The sequence below is a fragment of the Notolabrus celidotus genome, chromosome 17, assembly GCF_009762535.1.
Source record: "Notolabrus celidotus isolate fNotCel1 chromosome 17, fNotCel1.pri, whole genome shotgun sequence".
Lineage (NCBI taxonomy): Eukaryota > Metazoa > Chordata > Actinopteri > Labriformes > Labridae > Notolabrus > Notolabrus celidotus.
This window is the reverse complement of record NC_048288.1, coordinates 2,332,279-2,353,305: the sequence shown is the minus strand read 5'-3', so window position 1 is coordinate 2,353,305 and position 21,027 is coordinate 2,332,279. Positions and strand designations below refer to the sequence as shown.

The window sequence follows — 21,027 nt, the reverse complement described above, 5'->3', positions numbered from 1 at the left end:
TTGCTGTTCTACTGGATTTTGGTAAGAAACTGAATTCTTATGATATATTTGGTTTAATCCAGCAGAATTGTTTCACTCAGCTTCTTTTGACTAAAGTGAGTAAATAGTTGCCATATTTTGTTTTATTCTATTCTATTTTACCTTTATCATTACTATTATTATTGTTATTATATTTTTAATAAAACACTTTTCTTTTTTCATATGCAGATGATGAGGGTCTCTGTGGTCCTGTCTGTGGAAATGTTGCCAGCCTACATTTTACTGAGTGCCTTCTCTCTGTCAGGTGAGCCGTGCTCCTTTCAGTCGTTAATCAATTACAGTTTGACATTTGTAAACAAAGGAGGAAGTCCAGGGAAGATAAGCGCTACTTTTTCTAACAGTCCATCTCCCGAACTGAACAAACATGACGTTTTATAAAGACAGTGTTGTGAAAGAAAGGGAAACATACCAAACATAAGGCTTTTTGTTTTGAACTGATTAAAACTTTAACAACAATTCATCAATAAAGCTTAAACGTAAACTAAAAACTTATCTATTCAGTCTGGCTTTGAAGTAGGGTTTAACAATTTCATGACTTTAATGTTTTATATGGATTTTAATGTTTTATATTGATTTTAATGTTTTATATTCATTATTTTATTTATTTGAACTATTTAGTTTTTTGTTTTATTATTTATCTACTCAGTTTTATTGATATGTTTAGCCTTTATTTTATTTTCAATTCTTATCCTTACCCTTTTTTAAAATGTATTTATTTACTATTCATATTCTTCTTATTTTTTATTTCTTTTTTCATTTTTAGAAAACAGTTATAGAACAGTACATGAACATACAGAAACATTTTCAGGGGCATTTATAGTGTGTGAGTCCTCCCTCTTAGTCAGTTTGAGACAGTTCAGTTACTTGCTGTTCTCACTTTCTGTGTATGTGGTCCATTTTCTCCAGTTCTTGTTGTGGGCATGTCCTCTGAGCTTTAGTTGGTATGTCAGCTTTGCCATTATATAGATATCCTGAATGATTTCAAACCAGTGCTCTTTCTTCGGGGTTCCACTTTGTACCAGTTTCTGGTGATAGCTTTTTTACTGGCAATGAGTAAAATTCTAATCAGATACCTGTCTTTTCCTTGAACAGTCTCTTCAGTGTTTCCCAAGTACATGACGGCACAAATGTTTGGAATCCCATAACCTGTTATGACATTTAGAGTCCTATTTACAACATCCCAGAAGGGTTTTTATCTCAGAGCAGTTCCAGAAAACATGTGTGAGGTTGGCCTCTTTGCCACCACAGAGCCTCCAGCATGGCTGAGGTGTTTGTAGCTGCCTACTCTTCTCTATTCATATTCTTAATATTAATTTGATGCTTTAACTAATTTTATTAAACATATTTTATTGTTGTTGGTGTGCATTAGTCTGTTTTTAAAACCCATTTCTGTTTTTTAATATGTCTTGAAATTATTTTTACTTCTGCTTCTTTCTTGTTTTCAGTCGCTGTAAAGCACTTTGAATCATTTGATTTGTATGAAAGGTGCTATATAAATAAAGCTTGATTGATTGAACAAGACAAATCTGTGAAGCCAAAAAGAGTACAAAACATTAAGTTAGAGCTTCTAGAACAACTCGGGTCACAATTCAGAGAATTCACTAAAATAAACACTGAAAACATGTGAAGACATAAACAAGAAATAAAACATTTATAACTGAAAGAAAGGTGATTAAAATGAAGAACTTATAATGCAGTGTGTTGTCTGATTGTTCTCAATGTTATTGTTTAATCTGCATCAGTTTATTAACATTGAGCAGAAACATTTTAAGGGTACAGCTCAGGGCATGATTGTGACTCATGTAAGTGATATAATAAATACGATTATATAAGGGATGTAGAACTAAATCCATTAAAGGTTGGTGATGTATTCTTTAGATTCCAATTCTGGGTACTTTTAAGGTGGATTTATGAACCTCATTGTGAGCACAAGCGATGCACAGACCTTGACAGAGATCCCTTCATTCACCTCCTCACACAAGGCAACCTGTTTTTGATTAAAGGAGCTCTCTGTTTAGGAAACCATACACAGCTGTCTTTTCTACCAAGATGAGGATAGGTAAATAATTAGGCCTACATTTAAATTTAGTAATGAAATGTAAAAACTTTGTGCATTTCTTAGTTCCAGCCTGCAATCTTCAAATACTCATATCAGAATTGAGAGTTAGCTGAGTGCGAAGGTAAATCTCAGGTAGGATGAAGATGGTCCTTTATATAAACATCAGGAGGCTCTAAGATGTGAGAGACATCTTTCTAGAACTGACTCCGAAGCTGATTTTCGTGTCATCACTATAAAGTATTTTGCAGAGACGGGGAACTCACTGGACTGAAAACTTGTCTCTAACATATCATACACCAGAGATCATAGATCACTTACCCAGGGAAGATGGGTTCACTTCCAATGAAGCCAGGAAGTCCACAGACTGTGGCTTCAGGGAACATCGCGGTTTCCTGCATCAAATTCTATCTTTTAAATGAGCTTGAGATTTTCTGATCTTTATTATCAGTTTCCATTCAAAGACTTATTTCTTGGCTTGGTTACTCTGATGAAGGGGTAAGGGTGTGTCTGCTGTGTGTCATATACACTCTGTTAATGCAGAGTATACTCCACATTATATGATTCAATTATGATTTACAGGTGCTGTGGCTACAAGTCGTTGTGGAGCACATCTCTTCATCTCCACACCTCAGAGGATGGAAGCTCTGAATGGAACTTGTTTGCTGATCCCGTGTAACTTCAGCGCTAAAGATGGACATGAGTTTGATAGCACAAGAGAGACATCTGGAATATGGATTAAAAATGACCCAGATTTTCAACAGAACCCACATAATGTGATTTTTGACAGTAATAGACCACATAACACCTATCCCATGAATATAACCGGAGACCTGAGGGAGAAAAACTGCACCACTCTGTTTGACAACATTAACACAGAATACCCGGACAGATATTACTTCAGAATTGAACACCCAAGTTTCAGGGCAACAGCTAACTGTGATCCTGTTATAATAAAAATTCATGGTAAGAGAGATCTAATTTTAAAATGAAGGGTTTTTTACTTTCTTTCTGTTACAAGACTTCCACAGAGTGAACACTTTGATTATTTTTACATTTGGAGATTGAATGGCACACAGTAAAATATCTGTGTTTGATTTGAATCCACAGGTTCTCCTCGGAGCCCCAGAATATATAGAGATCCCAGCAGGAGACCTGAAGGAGGAGGAGTCTGTCACTATAACCTGCTCAGCTCTCACTCCCTGTCAACACTCTCCTCCTAAACTCACATGGAGTCTCCAAAGAGACTCTCTCAACAACATGGAGGAAAACACAGATGGAACCTTTACAACTCAAATCCAGAGGAGCATCACTCTGTCAGAGCACCATGATGGAAACAACATCACCTGTTCTGCCACATATCCTGTGAATGAAGGCAGAGATGTGAGGACAGCAGAGGAGACAAAGACTCTCAGTGTTTCATGTAAGACAACCAGAGTTTGATATTGACTCCTGGCAGAATATGATGATTTATGGGATGTCAGTTTATCTTTCTTTGTTCCTCAGATGTTCCTAAAAACACCTCAGTGTCCATCAGTCCATCAGGTTTGGTGTCAGCAGGTACCCTGGTTAACCTGACCTGCTCCAGCAGAGCCAAGCCTCCTGTCAGCAGGTTCACCTGGTTCAGGATCAGCAACAACAGACCTGTGAACGTATCTGAAGGAGAGTTTTACAGCCTTAATGTGACTGAAGCAGGAGTCTATCACTGCGTGGCCACTAATTATCTTGGTAATCAGACATCTTCAAGTATGCCATTGACCATCATCAGAGTTGAAGGTGATCACCAGAGTCACTTCCACAAAGCTTGATGCAGTTTTTCTTTTCCACTCTTTGTCCACCTCTCTGTGTCTCTGTGCCTGGTTTTATTGTCTGCCTGTTTATTGTCTATTCACATTAGCAGTGTAACGTTATGTCAGTTTTTTTCCATTAGTTCTTCCTGATAGTTCTCTACAATGGGAAGCAGTGGTTGGAGGTATCTTTGGGATCATTGTGTTCATCTGTCTGCTTCTCTTAGTTTGGTAAGTATCAAAGAAATAATGACTCATACTCTGGCACTGATATTAAAGTTGATAATTCAAACACATGACAAATAGTCTTTGAGCAGTTACTTAATCGAACCTCAAAGTCTGACTAACCTAAAAATCTCTCATGTCTCACAGGCGTTTCAAATCTAAAGGTCCAAGTCCACAACAGACTCAGGTAGGAAAATACAAAACTTTAGCTGTTAGTTATGAGTGGTAGACATTTGTTCACAGTCCTCTACAGGGATACAGTCCCTGTTCTGAGATAGCTCTCATTTCATCCAGCAGGAGGTTCCCCTCACCCCTCTTTGTGATTTATTGTTATTCAGATTCAAACAGGTGAACAGATGTCTGCTGAAGAGCCTGCAGTAAAAACAGAGGAAGAAGAAGAACAACAACACATCCATTATGGAGAGATAGACTTCTCCAAACTGAGACATGAACCATCCTCTGACTCAGTGCAGGACAGAGGACAGCAGCAGGACACAGTGTACACACAGGTCAAAGTGTCTGAGACAACAAACAACCAAACACAGAGTGCTGACAGCACCGAGGGTCTCTATGCAGAAGTAAAGAAAAGAACTGAACCAAGCGGAGGGGTGACACCTGATACAAAGTCTTTGGAAGTTACAAAAATAAGAAATGGATGAGGAGCTTACTAAGAACTTATAGAAACTCCTTTTCAATCTCTAAAGGGTAGCTTATGATAATTCGATAGGAAGCAACTGAGCAAAGAATTGGTGGTAAATAAATAATACTTTCATAACTTCTCTTAAGCACAGACTGGGTGAGCTAGTATAAAAATCCACTCCTCAACTCTCCATTAATAATGTCTTAAAACCCATTCATTAATATATAGTATAGTATGTGATTTTTCCACAAATGTTGTGTTTTGTTTGATGTTTGTAGTATTCTTTGATCTAAAGATGATCAAAAAACAAAAATAATTTCCATATTGTGTTTTTATGTCTCTATCTAGTGTGAGGTTAGATGTCAGACAAGACTTCTCATAGCACACTGAAGACCCAGCCTCTTTATTTCACATTTAACATTGCAAATACTCACAGTGAGTTCACTGTTATAATAGAACAGGATGAGAACTCTACCTACACCATAGACTGTATAAAATATGGACGTAGTATCTATGACATCACCCATCTGTTTCTAAAGCGCTGTTTTGAGGCCAATCGTCGGCGGCAGCCATATTGTTGCTGTTGAGCGAGTGTGAGGTAAAGAGGCGGGCTTTGAGCCTCCTCGCCAACAGCTACAGTGTTCCCGCCTGTCAATCAAGTCAGCTGAGCCTCTCATTGGAAGACACATGATCTAAATATCTTCGAAATCGTTAGAAAAAAATCACCCCCCGTACAGTGTGTGCCAATCGAGACATGAGTTATCCAGACTACACTCGTCTTTTGAACCAGGCTGTAAACATGTTTATTTCTGCTGTAAAGATCGGCTTCTTTGAATTGGTGTGTATGTGGTTTCTGGTACTTCCGGAGCCCGCCTCAAGCGGATCCTCAATGAACTGCAGTTTTTAGCACTTCCACATTGGACTCATATTTTTAGACTGGAGGTTGCCGCTTGACCTGCAAACGTGCAGGACAAAATCAGAAAAGATGTAACCCACACAAACCTCACAGCTGCTTCTAAGGTAGGGATAACTATATCAATTAAAGCAGGTGGAACCATGCAGTTCTAATATCAACATTAGCATTATAACAGTGGTATGAATGATAAGACTGATATTAACTCTTAAGGGTTTGGGTCAGGTATAGGTCCAAAGTAACTTGCTGTCTGCAGCAACGTTCCACAGGAATCTACGAGACAAGGGAGCACAACAACTACTGGAGAGAAAAACAGATGAGATTTATTAGTAACAACCACGCAATTCAATTCAATTCAATCAATTCAAATCTCACACCAGTGCCTGTGTTACAAGTATACAGTAGTTGCTGCAACTAATAAAAGATAGGGTTGATTGGGTGTTAAATAATGTAAATCTGTACATAGTTTGTTTATTGTGGACATGTTGCTCCCATCAGTGTTCAGTCCTGCATGGGTGCATAGTGAAATGTTCATTACAGCTGCAGGCCCAGAGCTCCGACATCACTGATCCACCTCCTCTTGGAGTGGGGTCTCGTCTCATCGGCTCACTATACGTTAGCCTGCTTATTACCCGGTTACCATATGAAGTTATGAACAAGTTGACACAAAATATTGATTTAAAGATGATTTATTGATTTAAAAGGGAACTCTTTATAAAGCTAGAACCCGAGTCTCTCTGATTCCATAGTTGCCTGCTTTTTTTCTGTCATCAATCACATCAATCTTCATGTTTTCATTTACGGTAGAGTTTTACTGTTGGCATTTTGAACTGATGCAGGTAATGACAGCATCACCTGATATGGGTCTTTATTCATGTGACCTTCAGGGTCTGCTGACAAAATGCATATTGAGAAAGTGGGAAAGGGTGAGTGTGTGACATAGAGTCAGGTAACAAGGACAGATGAGAGACACTGTGGCCATCTGCTGGATGGATGGAGACTTACAATGCAAGGGGGTTAAATGGGAGCTGCATCTCAGTTCTCTAAAATGCTACATCTTCTTTATGTCTTATTCCTCTTTGATCCTCAGACAAAGAGGAAGCAGACTGTGGGTGACTGCTTATTCAAAACATTTAGTGTCTTAGGTGTTTAAATCATTTTAATCACTGAGGTTTTCTCGGCAGGCCTGAGAAAACATTCAACAATTAAGCCTTTGGCCTGAAGTTGCATTATTTAGACAACCTTTAACTGAGTCAGTTCACTGTTCTGATTTGATGACCACTGAGACAGTTTGAGATGAATCTGTCTGGAAGAAGCTGCAGAGAAAGTTCAGCTTATATTTGGCATGCTGTTTGAGTGTCCATTTGTTGGATTCGCTCGCTCACTCATATCTTCTTTGGTCATCAGCTGTTAGCAACACCTGGTCATATCTATCCAATAGTATTGCTCCCCTCCCTTATTGTTAGCCTATCAAATCGCTGCTATGTTTGTTTGAATGTACAGCTTGTCATTCAGTGCCGTCAGGGTGGTTTTCAGTTGGATTGTGCAGGATGAAATGGGCTTGGGCAGGTGGATATACTTTGGTCTAGTTTTTATTCCATGATAAATTACAGCATATGAAAAATATATGTTGATAAAACTGTTTTTAATTAAATAATGTCACATCTGGTCACTATGCTTACCATTCTGGTAAGAGGAGGTATGAGTTACTATTATTATTACACACATCCAGCTGCACCATACGTTATGCAAGCAGAACAAACTTTTTATGCATGAACTGAGTCTCAACACATAGCATGGTCTGCATCTAAAAGGAAGATATCATGCATGCTTATAATTATAACAATGAATGACAAATGTGCCTGTCACAGTTATCAAAATCCTAAAAAGTGTTTAAATATAGGCTACCCTGTAAAAGTGCAGTGTGTGCGTGCGCTGAAGTGTGGTTGTTCTTGGGCCAGATGTGAGTGCTTTATATTGTCGCTGCATTGAAATGCAAAACGATGGTTATCTGAAGTTGTGTTGTTCAGCTCTGTCAGACTTTTTTGAGAGGTAGAGATGCAGCATATCAGAGGGTGGTGGAAAAGCACCTGAGATCAGTATGACACAATGGTTATTTGTCAATGTAAAAGTTAATAATGTGTGTTCCGCTGTCAGTGTACTTTTATGGTGTATTGAATGGAAGTTAAAATAACACAACAACTATTCATGTATATTTGGGTGTTTTTTGTGCATTCTGACAGTTTTGAACAACTTCTGTGCTGGAATCCATCAGCTCTATCTGGCAACACTTACCGTTATTGACATCAACAGCCCACACAGTCAGCAACAGTGTCTGGACTCTGAGAACGTACAGACACTGTACACTTGTCTGGATAAATTCAAGCGCCAACGAGACTCTGAAAACAATGCAATCACATAATCTCTGTAAAATAAGTATTCATCTTTGTACCTGGCTCTCTTACTGATCTTCTAGTTGTGTAAGAAGCTTGATTCTGATTGGTCAAAACTCCTTGATGACGGTTATTAACTTTCATTGACATGAGCAACACCAGAGACAAACTGATCACACGTCATGTCAAATCAATCCACAGAGAAGAGTTCAGACACATTTAGCTTCTGCTTGTTGACACCACAGACCGTAATGTGAGGTGAAACCGTTAGCTTCTGTTAGCATCAAAACAATGTGACTAAAACGTTAGCTTCAGTTAGCATGCTAAATCAGCAGGCTACAGACGTTTCCATATTAGATCCTGTCCATCAATATGATGAAGGAGTGGAGCAGGTGGGAGAAACTTTAGGTTAGTGATCTCTACAAAGAAAGTTAAACCATGAGTGGTGGTGATGATAGCAGCAGGGTTCAAAGTTGTGACATTAGTTTCTTTTTAAAGGTATGTGAACCACAGAGCTCAGAGAAGAAGGAGAGCTGAATGAGGACAGTTTCATGTTCAATCCACCACAACAGGCAGAGAAGAATCCATCACCATGGAACGATCACTGACGAGGAATCACTGGGACTATTTTTAAAAACTGTAAACATAAATCATTTAAATCAATTAAATCATCTTTAATCAATGTTTTTAACAACGTGTTTGTATCTTAAGTTAGTGCCCAGGTAATAAGAGGGATAGTGTTTGGTTAGCAGGTAGTTATGGGAAACAGGGTGAGACAAAACCCTGATGCGAAGTGTCTCCGACTTATTACTTATTACTCAATAAGTAAGTATATAAGTATGTATCCCTTATTTAATTAATTAACTTGTCTCCCCTGATTGAAACAGAAATTGAACTATATCTGCCAGTACCTGATAAGTCAGGGATAATGCATGGTAAGCCATTAACCACAGATCTAAAGGTTTGTGCTTTCCAATTAGATTGAGAGTAATGTTAAAATTATCTTCATTTGATCTTCATTTTGAATATGTTGCAGCATTCAGAGGTACAACTACAACCTAGCAGCAGCTGATCACTTGAATTCACTGATATTATCACAGATTTTCTGCTAAAGGAACAGACGCTTGTTTTATAATAAATCTGATTTAGTTTGATCTTGCCATAAAAAAAGCATCTGTTATAAATGTCTGATTTTCCCATCAGACACCATAATCTCACATCTATTTTTACACCATGCCCCTATAATGGGATTATTGGAGTATGTGATGTCTGCTGTAATCCTATGATAATTACTCTCTTAGAAGACAAATATAAAAAATATGTCTCTGCACTCTGATAAACCAAAACTCAGCCAACGGTGACTCCTCCCTTAGTGGGAACTAAAAGGCAAGCATGCAGGATGATCATACAGTAGCTATGAAGGGAAATCTGTGACTCCATCTGTTTGTTTTTCTGCATATATCATATAGAAGTAAAATTCTGATTCTAAAACTAACTTTTTAGCGGCGGGCTGGTCAGATGAGGTCAAAGGTTTGTTTTCAAATACTTTTTAATGTCTGAGCTTTAATGATGCAGAAGATTATTCATTTTCTATTAATTTAAGGAACACCATATTTATTGGTTTTTTATTTGATTTGTTTTATTTCATAAACTTTGTCTGTATTATTTTAATCATGTAGTTCTGCTTATTGTGACTACTTATAAAGCAGCTACATAGACTGGAGCGTGTTTGTAAAGAGCTTTCTCTCTTCTGATCACTCAAAGCTCTTTAAAACACATATCACATTCACTCATTCACTCCACATTCACACACTGATGGCAGAGGCTGCTATGTAAAGAGCACATCAGTATTAACTAATCCCATTCACACACAACGATGGCACAGCACTGAGGGCAGTTTGAGGATAAGTGATTTGCCCAAGGACACTTCGACATGGGGCCAGCAGGACCTCCATCTGGTATCCATTTGAAATTCATAGTTTGAAGGTGTGAAGATGAACATCCTTTGACGGATCAGGAGCACTTCGTTTGAGAGGTACGTTAAGTAAAACATTTACTAGTGAATGTCTTATTTTAAGTCCAGGTAATGAAGTTCATTTCTTTCTGTCTTTCTGTCTCTCTTTCTTTCAGGTGAGCTGTTTGTTCAGTCAGTTTGATTTAAGTCTTGACAGCAAAGTCAAATGATATAAGTTGTTAACGGACAGGAAGAAGGGGAAAGAGAAACTTGTTATTTCTTAGTTTGTTTGTCATATTTTATTTTGTGCGACATTATGTGAATCAGTTATGTTTTACTGGTGTGTAGCTAGTCCTATCCATCCCCTCAAGATCCCCTAAGGGACACAATGGTAGGCCTTCTCCAAGCCCACAAAACACATGTAGACTGGATGAGCAAACTCCTATGCCCCCTCCAGAAGCCCTGAAAGGGTAAAGAGCTGGTCCACGAGGACAAAATCTGCAATGTTCTTCCTGTATCTGAGGTTCAACACTCGGCTGGAGCCTCCTTTCCATCACTCAGGAGTAAACTTTTCCCGGGAGGCTGAGAAGTGTGATACCCTGATGATTGGAGCACTTTCCGGTCCCTTTTTTAAAAAATGGGAACCACCACCCCAGTCTGCCACTCCACAGGCACTGTCCTAGACCTTCACAGACATTGAAGAGGCGTGTCAGCCAAGGCAGCCCAATAATGTCCAGAGCCTTCAGCATCTCAGGCGAATCTCATCCACCCCCTGCGCCTTACCACTGAGGAGCTTTTTGACGACCTCAGTGACCTCTGCCAAGGAAATAGACAAGGCTTCCCCTGGGTCTTCAGACTCTGCCTCCTCGGAAGAAGACATTTTAGCTGGATTTAGGAGTTCCTCAAAGTGTTCCTTCCACCCCCTGACAACGTCCCCAGTCTAGTTCAGCAGTTCTCCACCCCTGCTGGAAACAGCCTGAGCTGAGCCCTGCTCCTCCCACACCCTGGTTTTTGCTTCCACGATCACCAACTCTGCAGCCCTCCTCCGCTGCTGCTAGAGAACCCTGGGCTAGTCAAGCCCTCAAGGCCTCCTTCTTCAGCCTGACGGCTTCCTTCACTGCTGGTGTCCACCACCGGGTTCTTGGGTTACTACCTCGACAAGCACCTATGGCCTTCAAGCCACAACCTCTAGCAGCAACTTCTGCAATGGATGCTTTGAACATGGCCCATTTGGATTCCATGTCCCCAACCTCCCCAAGGATGCCGATGAGAAATCCCTCCAGAGGTGGGATTTGAAGACCTCACTTACAGGGGCCTCCATCAGACGTTCCCAGTTTACATGCACGAAACGTTTGGGTTTACCAGGTCTGTCAGGCAGCCTCCCCGGCATCTGATTCAACTCACCACCAGGCAGTGATCAGTCGACAGCTCTGCTCCTCTCTTTACCCGAGTGTTCAAGACATATGGCTGTAGATGACACAGGTGATCTGGTATCAGGTACCTTATGAACCACCCTAAGCTTGAACATGGTGTTTCTTATGGCCAATCCATGGCCAGCACAGAAGTCCAAAAACAAAGTACCACTCAGGTTCAGATCCGGCAGGCCGTTCCTCCAAATCACCCCTCTCAAGGTGTCTTCACCGTTGACTATGTGGGCATTGAAGTCCCCCAGAAGAACCATGGTGTGGTCCAGCTGGGATCCCTTCCAGAACCCTAGCCAGAGACTCAAAGAAGGCCGGGTACTCTGAATTACTATTTGGTGCATAGCCACAAACAACAGTCAGAGCCTTCCTCCCTGCGACCTGAAATCGCAAAGAGGCAACTCACTCATTCCCCGGGGAGAACCCCAACACTCAGGCACTCATCCAGGGGCTTGTGAGCCTCCCTACACCCACCTTGCACCTTTCCTCTTGGGCAACTCCAGAATAGGAGAGAGTCCAGCCCCTCTCCAAGAGTTTGTTCTAGAGCCGGAGTAGTGCATAGAGGTAAACTATAGCTAACTATGTCTACTGCTCCATCTTCCACACCAACTATAACTCTCCCCCTCTTGACAAAATATGACTTCTTTTGATGACAGTATTTTTTTTAATTATTCACACCTCCGTGGCCATCAGTATCCATCAGTCCATCAAGTTCAATGTTATTAAAAACAGTAAACGTGAGCAGTAATCTGTTAACTTCAAAATACAACTAAAGCTTGGAGCTGAGTCACTCATCTGTTATAGGGTGTATTAACTAAAGATCAGTCATACATTCCCTCCCAACCGCACCTAAATATTTACCTAACAAAGCCACTTCCCCATAACGGAGAAAAAAAAAGAATAAAAGGGAAGATGTAACAAAGTTGACTTCCTCTTTCTCGGGGGGCCAGCACGAAGGATGGTGACTTGATGTAACTCTGTGGTTTATCAGAAGAAGTGCCAGTCAGTGAAATTAACAAACTGCCTCATTGGAGAAAGACTTCTCTCTGATCCAGCTTCAGCTGACTTGTTTGGGGAGGTGGACTGGTTCTGCTGCTGAGGTTTGATCTTCATATTTGGTTGTTTATGATGAATACAATTTTGTTTAGCAGATGCTTTGATAAAGTTAATTTAAAAATGAAGATTAATGATGACTTTTTGAATTCAGGTGATGAGTGTCCCGTCATTCCTGTCAGTGAGCATGTCAGCCAACATGTTTCTGATTGTCCTCTTTGTGCCAGGTGAGCTGTTTATTCACTCACTTTCATTTAAAGCTGTTTATTATTTACAGTTTGAACTTCATGGAAACAAAGCAGAAAGAGGGGTGCAGAGAAGTTTCTTCTTCCACATGTTCATGTCCTGACTGCAAAATGAAATGATTTCTACTGATGTTGTTAACAGGACTGGGAGAAAGAGCAGCATTTAACATACTACTTCTTAGTTTATCAGAAATACAAACTCTATGCTTTTATTTTACACAACATGATATTAACCAGGAATCTGGTTTACAGGGGCTCGGACTCAGTGCCCTGCATGGTCAGGTCTCTTCATCACTTCACCTCAGAGGATGGAGGCTCTGAATGGATCTTGTTTGCTGATCCCGTGTAACTTCAGCTCTAAATATGAAAATCAGTTTGTCAGCACAAGAGAAACATCTGGACTGTGGTTCAAAGAAAACCAAATTACATACTTTCCAAGAAATGTGGTTTTTGACAGTAGTGGAGCAGTTCTCAAATATCCAATCAACATAACTGGAGACCTGAAGGAGAAAAACTGCACCACTCTGTTCTCCAACGTCAATGCAACATTTAAAGGCATTTACTACTTCAGGATCATGAACTGGCCATTCAGGGCAAATGCTATATGTGACCCTCTGAACATAACAGTGAGAGGTAAGATCATTTTGTTGTCTTTCCCTCAGACTGTGACTTTATTGTGACAGAAGTGAGATCAATTTATGCTTTGTGTGAGCAAGACACTGTTTAACTTTAACGGGACAGGAAGGGTTAAAGTAAGTGACAGGCAGAGAGAGGAGAGAGAGGGAGAGATAGGATCCCGGCAGTCTAAGCCTATAGCAGCATAACTAAGAGCTGGTCCAAGCCTGATCCAGCTCTAACTATAAGCTTTCTCAAAAAGGAAAGTTTGAAGCCTACTCTTAAAAGTAGAGAGGGTGTCTGCCTCCTGGACCCTGACTGGTAGATGATTCCAAAGGAGAGGGGCCTGATAACTGAAGGTTCTACCTCCCATACTACTTTTAGAGACTTAAGGTACGACCAGCAGGCCTGCATGTTTGGAGCGTAGTGTTCTAGAGGTGTAATAGGGCACTATGAGCTCTTTAAGACACGAAGGTGTCTGATCATTAAGGGCTTTGTAGGTCAGAAGAAGGATTTTAAATTCTGGTCTAGATTTTATGGGGAGTCAGTGTAGAGAAGCTAGCAAGTGAAAAAAGGCTGACCTTGAAATTTGCTGAATGTGGGAGTTAAAGGACATATATTATTAGAATAAGTCTCTCTAAGAACAACTAATTTTTTTTCTTAGTTTAGCAGTAAGACATTTCTGGTCATCCAGGTCTTTATATCTTTAAGACAAGCTTCTGATTTAGATAACTGATTGGTTTCTTCTGGCTTCACTGATAAATAGAGCTGAGTGGCATCAGCATAACAATGAAAATGAATTGAGTGTTTCCTCATGATGCTACCTAGAGGAAGCATATATAAGGTGCTTCCTCATGATGCTACCTAGAGGAAGCATATATAAGGTGCTTCCTCATGATGTTACCTAGAGGAAGCATATATAAGGTGAAAAGAATTAGTCCTAGCACTGATCCTTGTGGAACTCCCTGACTAACCCTGGCTCACTGAGGACTTTTCATTAATGTGAACTGAGATCGATCTGTCAGGTACGATTTCAACCAAGCTAAAGCAGTTCCTGTAATGCCAATGAGTCGCTCTAATCTCTGTAACAGGATTTGATGGTCAATCGTATCGAATGCAGCGCTAAGATCTAATAAAACAAGTACGGAGAGAAGACCACTGTCTGAGGCCTTTAGTAGATCATTGGTTACTTTTAACAGTGCAGTCTCTGTGCTATGGTGGGCTCTAAACCCCGACTGAAAGTCCTCAAACAAACTGTTGCTCTTAAGAAAGTCCCAGAGCTGAACTGACACCACTTTCTCCAGGATTTTAGAGATAAAGGGGAGGTTAGATATCGCTCTATAGTTAGATAAGGAGCCTGAATCAAGAGTGGGCTTTTTAAGGAGAGGTTTAATTACAGCTACTTTAAATGATTGAGGTACATAGCCTGTCAGTAAAGACATATTAATCATACTGAGTAAAGAACTGCTAACAGTGGAAGGACTTCTTTTAGCAGCTTAGTTGGATTGGGTCTAAAAGACAGGTCGATGGTTTAGCTGAAGAAACTGTTGAAACCAGTTCAGGGAGGTCAATAGGTGAAAAACAGTCTAGGTATACATCTGGCTTTAACGCTGTTTCAATGATCCCGCTGTTGGTAAAGGGTCCTACACTAGTTAAAGGTAAGAGGTTACTAATTTGATCTCTAATCTTTAAGATTTGATCATTAAAGAAGCTCATAAAGTCATCGCTGCTGAGGGCTAAAGGAATACATGGCTCAGTGGAGCTATGACTGTCTGTCAGCCTGGCTACAGTGCTGAAGAGGAACCTAGGGTTGTTTTTATTCTCTTCTATTAGAGAGGAGTAATAGGCAGCTCGAGCATGCTGCAGGGCCTTCCTATATTTATTAAGACTATCTTTCCAAAGTGAGCAGGTTTCAGTTGTTTTATTGGAGCGCCATAATCTTTCTAGTTTTCTAGAAGTTTAATGTAAAATAAGATTTAAAGCATCCAGTATCATTCATGAAGAAGCAGAAAACACATGTTTTAATGTTGATGAATGTATTTACATTTAAATACTTAGTTTGTTCTCAGAATGTTTGTTTCTATGAAAATCTTAACTCACAGATTCTCCTCGGAGCCCCAGAATAGAGATCCCAGGAGACCTGAAGGAGGAGGAGTCTGTCACTATAACCTGCTCAGCTCTCACTCCCTGTCCACACTCTCCTCCTAAACTCACCTGGAGTCTCCAAAGTGACTCTCTCAACAACATGGAGGAAAACACAGATGGAACCTTTACAACTCAAATCCAGGAGAGCATCACTCTGTCAGAGCACCATGATGGATACAACATCACCTGTTCTGCCACATATCCTGTGAATGAAGGCAGAGATGTGAGGACAGCAGAGGAGACAAAGACTCTCAATGTTTCATGTGAGACAACCAGAGTTTGATATTGACTCCTGGCAGAATATGATGATTTATGGGATGTCAGTTTATCTTTGTTTTTTCCTCAGATGCTCCTAAAAACACCTCAGTGTCCATCAGTCCATCAGGTTTGGTGTCAGCAGGTACCCTGGTTAACCTGACCTGCTCCAGCAGAGCCAAGCCTCCTGTCAGCAGGTTCACCTGGTTCAGGATCAGCAACAACAGACCTGTGAACGTATCTGAGGGAGAGTCTTACAGCCTTAATGTGACTGAAGGAGGAGTTTATTACTGCGTGGCCACAAGTCATCTTGGTAATGGAACTTCAGAGAAGATAAATCTGACTCTTAAAGATGAAGGTGATCACCACAGTCACTTCTCCTAAAGTTGGACTTCCTCTTTATCCACTTCTCTGTTGCTCTATGACAGAGCTCTTTGTCTGTTGCTGCACCATGCAGATCACTTTCCTGTCTTTACATCAGCAGTGTTTTATCTCCACATGAAATCTTACTCTTACCCTCATGCTTTATATTGGTCTGTTGTTCCCATCAGGCTTCTCCAGTATTTCTCTAATATGGAAAGCAGTGGTTGGAGGTATCTTTGGGATCATTGTGTTCATCTGTCTGCTTCTCTTAGTTTGGTAAGTATCAAATAAATAATGACTCATACTCTGGCACTGATATTAAAGTTGATAATTCAAACACATGACAAATAGTCTTTGAGCAGGTACTTCATCAAACCTCAAAGTCTGACTAACCTAACAATCTCTCATGTCTCACAGGCGTTTCAAATCTAAAGGTCCAAGTCCACAACAGACTCAGGTAGGAAAATACAAAACTTTAGCTGTCAGTTATGAGTGGTAGACATTTGTTCACAGTCCTCTACAACAGGGGTTCCCAAAGTGTGGGTCGGGACCTCCTGGAGGGCCGCGAGACATAAATGGGGGGTTGTGAGATGTCCTCCAGCATGTTTTTTTTTTTTAAAGTTATCTAAAAATAGTACATTTTACACATCATAGTAAAAAAAAAATATAGACGAAAATAGTGGCTAAATTTGAGATAAAACCGTTTTCTGTCTTTCTTTGTTGCCAGATGACTCCTAAGTTTAGGGTTAGTGAACAGTTAATTATCTAAAGCATCAGTAGCAGCAGGTTAGTTCATAGCAGCACAGGAAACACAGACACATGCTCATATAGGCATGGGTCATTTTCTGCAGACCAGCTAAATGAAACCACATTAAATCACTTTGAGGGACAGTGGGGGCTGTGAGTCTTTGGGACCTATATTTTAGGGGTCAAGGGCCGAAAAGTTTGGGAACCCCTGCTCTACAGTGATGCTTATATTAGAGCAGTCCCTGTTCTGAGATAGCTCTCATTTCATCCAGCAGAAGGTTCCCCTCACCCCTCTTTGTGATTTATTGTTATTCAGATTCAAACAGGGGCCCGGATGCCTGCCGAAGAACCTGCAGTAAAAACAGAGGAAGAAGAAGAAGAACAACACATCCATTATGGAGAGATAGACTTCTCCAAACTGAGACATGAACCATCCTCTGACTCAGTGCAGGACAGAGGACAGCAGCAGGACACAGTGTACGCACAGGTCAAAGTGTCTGAGACAACAAACAACCAAACACAGAGTGCTGACAGCACAGAGGGTCTCTATGCAGAAGTAAAGAAAAGAACTGAACCAAGCGGAGGGGTGACACCTGATACATGAGGGACACAAAGTTTGAGGAAGTTACCAGGGACAAAAATATGAAATGGATAAGGAACTTACTGTAATTATACCTTAGATACACGAGTAACTCTTTATAACTTCATTGATGAGAAAATAATCACACATAACTTTCATGATAAAGAACTCTGAATAAAAGTGTTGATCTAAAGAGTTGATGAACATGTCAGAGTATAAGTCCACTTCACAGAGTTACTTTTCACTGAGGGAACTTTAAGTCTGTATTTGGCTCATGTTAGTCTGCGGATGAGTCTTTATTTGAGGTCTTTTTGAAAAGCTAGTTGATTATTAACACAGTAACACTAAGTTGGCTTCTGCTATGTGTAAACCCCATTCAATGTTTTAATACAAATGTTTCTATTGTTAGACAAAAACAAGTATCATCAATCAGTCAATAAATCTTTATTCGTATAGCCCCAATTTAACTGTGGACTGTTTTTTTTTTAATATACTACTATCTCTACACTTCTGACCACTCCAAACACTTTAACTTTACACGTCACATTCACACATTCACACACTGATCCAATCCAATCCACTTTATTTATATAGCACATTTTAAAAAACAATCAAGTTTTGCAAAGTGCTTCACAGTGAGGTAAAATAAAACACACATAAAACGCTGTAAGAGAATAAAATAGAATAAGATAAAAGAATCATCATAAAACACATATAACAGTTTTTAAACAATTGTAGAAAAAAAAAAGGAAATAAATAATAAAAAAATAAAATAAAAACACTGATGGCAGAGACTGCTGTGCAAAGAGCCCATCAGCATTAACCAATCCCACTCACACACTGCTGGAAGAGCCACAGAGGGCAGTTCAGGGTCAAGTGTCTCACTTCTTGACATATTTCATTACTCAATTCACTTCTCTGTACTTGAGCACTAACAGGAACCGATCTCTAAACAAGTGTAAAGTTGTTCAGAAAATGTAACGTCTTACAAGAGATAACTTAATTTTACCTCCTGGGAGTGAACAAGCAGTATTGAAAGTAACACAAAAATTGCCCTCCTCTGTACCTGCTGATAGACCTCTTCTGTACCTGCTGATAGACCTCCTCTGTACCTGCTGATAGACCTCCTCTGTACCTGCTGACAGACCTCCTCTGTACCTGCTGATAGACCTCTTCTGTACCTGCTGATAGACCTCCTCTGTACCTGCTGATAGACGTCCTCTGTACCTCCTGACAGACCTCTTCTGTACCTCCTAAAAGACCTCCTCTGTACCTGCTGATAGACCTCCTCTGTACCTGCTGACAGACCTCCTCTGTACCTGCTGATAGACCTCTTCTGTACCTGCTGATAGACCTCCTCTGTACCTGCTGATAGACCTCTTCTGTACCTGCTGATAGACCTCCTCTGTACCTGCTGATAGACCTCTTCTGTACCTGCTGATAGACCTCCTCTGTACCTGCTGATAGACCTCCTCTGTACCTGCTGATAGACCTCTTCTAAACCTGCTGATAGACCTCCTCTGTACCTGCTGATAGACCTCCTCTGTACCTGCTGATAGACCTCTTCTAAACCTGCTGATAGACCTCTTCTGTACCTGCTGATAGACCTCCTCTGTACCTGCTGATAGACCTCCTCTGTACCTGCTGATAGACCTCCTCTGTACCTGCTGATAGACCTCCTCTGCCTTTTGGATCGTGCATTCTTAGGGCCTTAGCTCAGTTAGTGCAAGGACCTAAATGTATTTCATATATTATTATATTATCTGTGTGAGGACTAAAACATGCTTTTATTGTTGTCAAATGTAGGCAGGGCAAATTTGCAGAGAGGCACCCCCTAGCGTCAGTTGCAAGACCAGCCCCTCGGGGCACTCTCTCCGAGAAAGATGAGTTTTTGTACTTGCATCCAGCTTCCCGTGACAGAGGCTGTTTTCGAGACCGCCTGCTACATACTACATTCGGATTTAGTATGCAGTATGTACTTCATACTGCATACTACGTACTGAGTTTGAAGAGTCTGTAGTATGACTGTTCTGTTGGATCTGTTTTGCAGTATGCTGGGCCAGGCGTCTCTGGATTTCTAGTTTCGGAAAATTAAAGAAGTGGTTTATATGGAATTTAATGATTTTCACAGCACCTAAAAACTGAGTGCCCCCGTCATATACAGAAAAAAAGAAGCGCAACATTAGCGCTGTGCATTGTGAGAAACAGTATGTGAGGCAGACTTGTCTTCTGCATACTGAGAAATGTTCCTGAATCAGTACACATCCAGGTAGTTTTGGCATACTGCAGATTTTGCTCTTGTTCACATACTACATACTGAATTTTGGCCAAATCAGTACTTACTGCTAGTATAGTAGGTGGTTTCAAAACAGCAATAGAAAAAAGTCTCTTGATGATGTGGTGAAAGGTCCACAGGAAGTGATAAGCTCTCAAAGTTGGGTGTTTTGCCACGTGACAGGAAGTAGTTTTTTTTCAGTCTGATGCTGCAAATTTGATTTTGAGATCATGTCTCGCCATAAAATTTCAAAATGTTATGGCTCCGCCATACATTGACATATCTGCACAAAAACCCTTGTGTTCGTGAGGTCTAGTCTGTATACATCCATCTTTATACATTTTTCTAAATCAACAACACCACCAACTGGCATCAGGAAGTTACTGCTTCCACAAAACTACTGTGAACTTCTACCTGGTTTGACAAATTCCCCCCCAAAATATTTTCGCTCATCCCAAGACTTTTCCCTGACACCTCTGCCAAGCACAGAAGCCTAAGGCCAAAGACTGTCTAAAGAGCAAATTCTTGAACACCATCAAACAGGAGGCAGTTCTTGAAAGCACCCAAAATACTTGTAGAGTCACCAAATGTGGTACACAGGATCCCAGGGGAGCAATAGGAACGTTTTGTTGAAGATATAATCCTTTACTTAGCCTGTGTAGGAAAATCAATTGGCATGATTGCAGCAGCTTGTTGAAGTTTGACATCTGAAAGGCAGGGACTCTTTTGAGCCATTTGCTGGTGTTATACTTGAAATGATTTCTCTAACAGGCAGGATCCAATTCACTAAAAAAATTTGTAAAGAGTGAGGGCATCAGAATTTTTTTTAAAGATTCTGTAGAAGAACTCAACAGGTGTGGCTTTGGCAGCTTAACAAAAAATGGTGTCCTATCATCTAGCAGGAAATGATTGCAACTGAAACAAACAAGGTCAGAACTGCCTCAAATTTGACATATCACATAAACAGTCAAATTTGAATCTCTTCCTGCAAACATCTTTGTGTCATTGCTGCATTTTTGTCAAAGTCACACCAGGGTGTAATAGGTTAGAAGCCTTGCTTGACATGATTCAAAGGGTGAAAAGGAATTAAACTGGGTGCATCCCATGTCTCCCAAGGTGCATCAATGCATCCGCCACTCGTGTTTTCTACATCTTAGTCACTACCACCAGAGATGCATGAACATAAGGACATGAAGCGAAGGAGAGACAGAAGAGAAAAGTGGCTTCAAGGAACATGACACGTGCTACACTTGAAGCCACATTATGATGAAAGTGTTCACTGAACACTGCTGGATCAAATATCTGGCAGCTTCTCTCTCTC

At 40.4% G+C, this 21,027-nt stretch overlaps 2 protein-coding genes across 2 annotated transcripts; both read left to right on the top strand.

The window, feature by feature from the left end:
- The first annotated feature begins 210 nt into the window (after positions 1-210).
- On the top strand, positions 211-11,724 carry LOC117829319 (sialic acid-binding Ig-like lectin 12). The gene is given in 10 exon segments (XM_034706946.1): positions 211-283; positions 2,678-3,061; positions 3,206-3,228; positions 3,230-3,518; positions 3,602-3,871; positions 4,026-4,113; positions 4,255-4,294; positions 4,446-4,685; positions 11,046-11,292; positions 11,639-11,724. Coding segments are annotated over 10 exon segments (1,740 nt in total).
- A 665-nt stretch (positions 11,725-12,389) lies between these two features.
- On the top strand, positions 12,390-17,801 carry LOC117828765 (sialic acid-binding Ig-like lectin 12). Its single transcript, XM_034706076.1, has 8 exons — positions 12,390-12,528; positions 12,636-12,708; positions 12,979-13,359; positions 15,444-15,749; positions 15,833-16,099; positions 16,293-16,380; positions 16,522-16,561; positions 17,168-17,801. The coding sequence occupies exons 2-8, from the start codon at positions 12,639-12,641 to the stop codon at positions 17,453-17,455; spliced, it is 1,440 nt and encodes a 479-aa protein (XP_034561967.1). The 5' UTR covers positions 12,390-12,528; positions 12,636-12,638; the 3' UTR covers positions 17,456-17,801.
- The last annotated feature ends 3,226 nt before the right edge of the window (positions 17,802-21,027 follow it).

What these genes read in the sequence shown, in the direction of transcription:
- LOC117828765 (XM_034706076.1), top strand. Translation starts at nt 12,639, where the DNA reads ATGAGTGTCCCGTCATTCCTGTCAGTGAGCATGTCAGCCAACATGTTT. An exon ending in TCTGAACATAACAGTGAGAG is followed by an intron (nt 13,360 to 15,443) that starts GTAAGATCATTT and finishes CTTAACTCACAG; the next exon opens with ATTCTCCTCGGAGCCCCAGA. An exon ending in TGTCTGCTTCTCTTAGTTTG is followed by an intron (nt 16,381 to 16,521) that starts GTAAGTATCAAA and finishes CATGTCTCACAG; the next exon opens with GCGTTTCAAATCTAAAGGTC.